Below are 1,228 nucleotides of genomic sequence, written 5' to 3' on the forward strand. Positions count from 1 at the left end.
ACATTAGCATGCATTTGAATTGAAACGTTTTAAAGCTTGAGAAAAAGAAACCTTGAGGATTGACTCCTCGATTATACTTGGGCCTCTCCCTGAGAACCTAGCCACGGTTGGGGCTGGCGTGACACCGAGCTTTGCCGTTACCGAACTGATGTAAGCCATGGGTGTCCTGATCAAGTATATGTTAATATGCAAGGGAAATAACAATCTTTGGAAGAGAAAAAAAAGGAAACATAAGGAGTTACCTTGTAGAGCTGATATATTGAGAGATGGTTATACTGTCATTATAGGTTACATGGGATGTTGGAATGATGTGTGGATCAGCTTTAATCTCATTCCCACTTTGTTGATCGTTAGCCAGGATCATCCCAACAGCCCCTGCCTGAGCAGCCACATAACCTTTGGTCACTCTTGCATTAACCCCAACAAGGCAAACCACAATCTTCCCATTCAATTTGGAGGAATCAAGTGTTCCCTCCTCACAAACTTCCCTGTAAGAATTCAAATTAAGTGTGATGCCCCATATCGGTGGAAGAGGAGAACGAAACACCCTTTATCAAGGTGTGGAAACCTCTCCCTAGCAGACGTGTTTTAAAGCCCCGAAAGGGAAAGCCAAAAGAGGACAATATCAGCTAGCGGTAGGCTTGGGTCGTTACAAATGGTATCGGAGCAAACCCAAAGAGGACGATATGACTTTAATGGGAAGCCTAAAAGGGAAAGCCCAAAGAGGACAATATCTACTTTCGGTAAAGTCCAAAGAGGACAATATCTGCTTTCGGGTAACCCCAAAGAGGACAATATCCGCTAGCGACGGGTTTGGGCCGTGACAATAAGTTTATTTGGGAATTTTTAGTTGTTCATTCATTTTCTTATGTTCTTTTTTAAAAAAAAAAGGAGTAAAATACTCACGCCGCAAGTTCTGGGACATTGTTGGCTTTTGCATCCACAGCGTTGATTAAAGGGTAGAACTTGTCTTCTGTTAATGCCTTAGAAGAGAGGCTTGCACCCTGGATTTTTATAGTTGGGACATAGTTAAGATAGAAAGTAGAACTCATTCAAGTTTTCTAAGTTTAGGTTGTGTTCGATATAAGTACGTACGTACCTTGAGTTTCTTGTTGTTCCCTAGGACTATGAAATTTGTGAACTCCCTATCAATGGTACTAGCTCCAACGGTTAACATCCATGGCGATACGTTTGATACACTTGTAGGATCTGGTCCTAAGTTTCCAGC

General features: G+C 42.0%; 1 protein-coding gene across 1 annotated transcript; it reads right to left on the reverse strand.

Moving 5' to 3' along the window:
* Nucleotides 1-3: 3 nt before the first annotated feature.
* Nucleotides 4-1,188, reverse strand: LOC111810466 (subtilisin-like protease SBT5.3). Its single transcript, XM_023697174.1, has 3 exons — nucleotides 907-1,188; nucleotides 243-488; nucleotides 4-166 (listed from the first exon to the last, which is right to left on the reverse strand). The coding sequence occupies exons 1-3, from the start codon at nucleotides 1,050-1,052 to the stop codon at nucleotides 4-6; spliced, it is 555 nt and encodes a 184-aa protein (XP_023552942.1). The 5' UTR covers nucleotides 1,053-1,188.
* Between the last annotated feature and the right edge of the window lie 40 nt (nucleotides 1,189-1,228).

This window comes from Cucurbita pepo, chromosome LG14 (genome assembly GCF_002806865.2).
Source record: "Cucurbita pepo subsp. pepo cultivar mu-cu-16 chromosome LG14, ASM280686v2, whole genome shotgun sequence".
Lineage (NCBI taxonomy): Eukaryota > Viridiplantae > Streptophyta > Magnoliopsida > Cucurbitales > Cucurbitaceae > Cucurbita > Cucurbita pepo.

Excerpts from the sequence above, each read along its gene's own strand:
- LOC111810466 (XM_023697174.1), bottom strand. The coding sequence starts at position 1,052 with ATGAGTTCTACTTTCTATCTTAACTATGTCCCAACTATAAAAATCCAG. Across the intron at positions 489-906 it reads AATGTCCCAGAACTTGCGGC|GGAAGTTTGTGAGGAGGGAA; the intron begins GTGAGTATTTTA and ends GAATTCTTACAG. Across the intron at positions 167-242 it reads CAATATATCAGCTCTACAAG|GACACCCATGGCTTACATCA; the intron begins GTAACTCCTTAT and ends ATACTTGATCAG.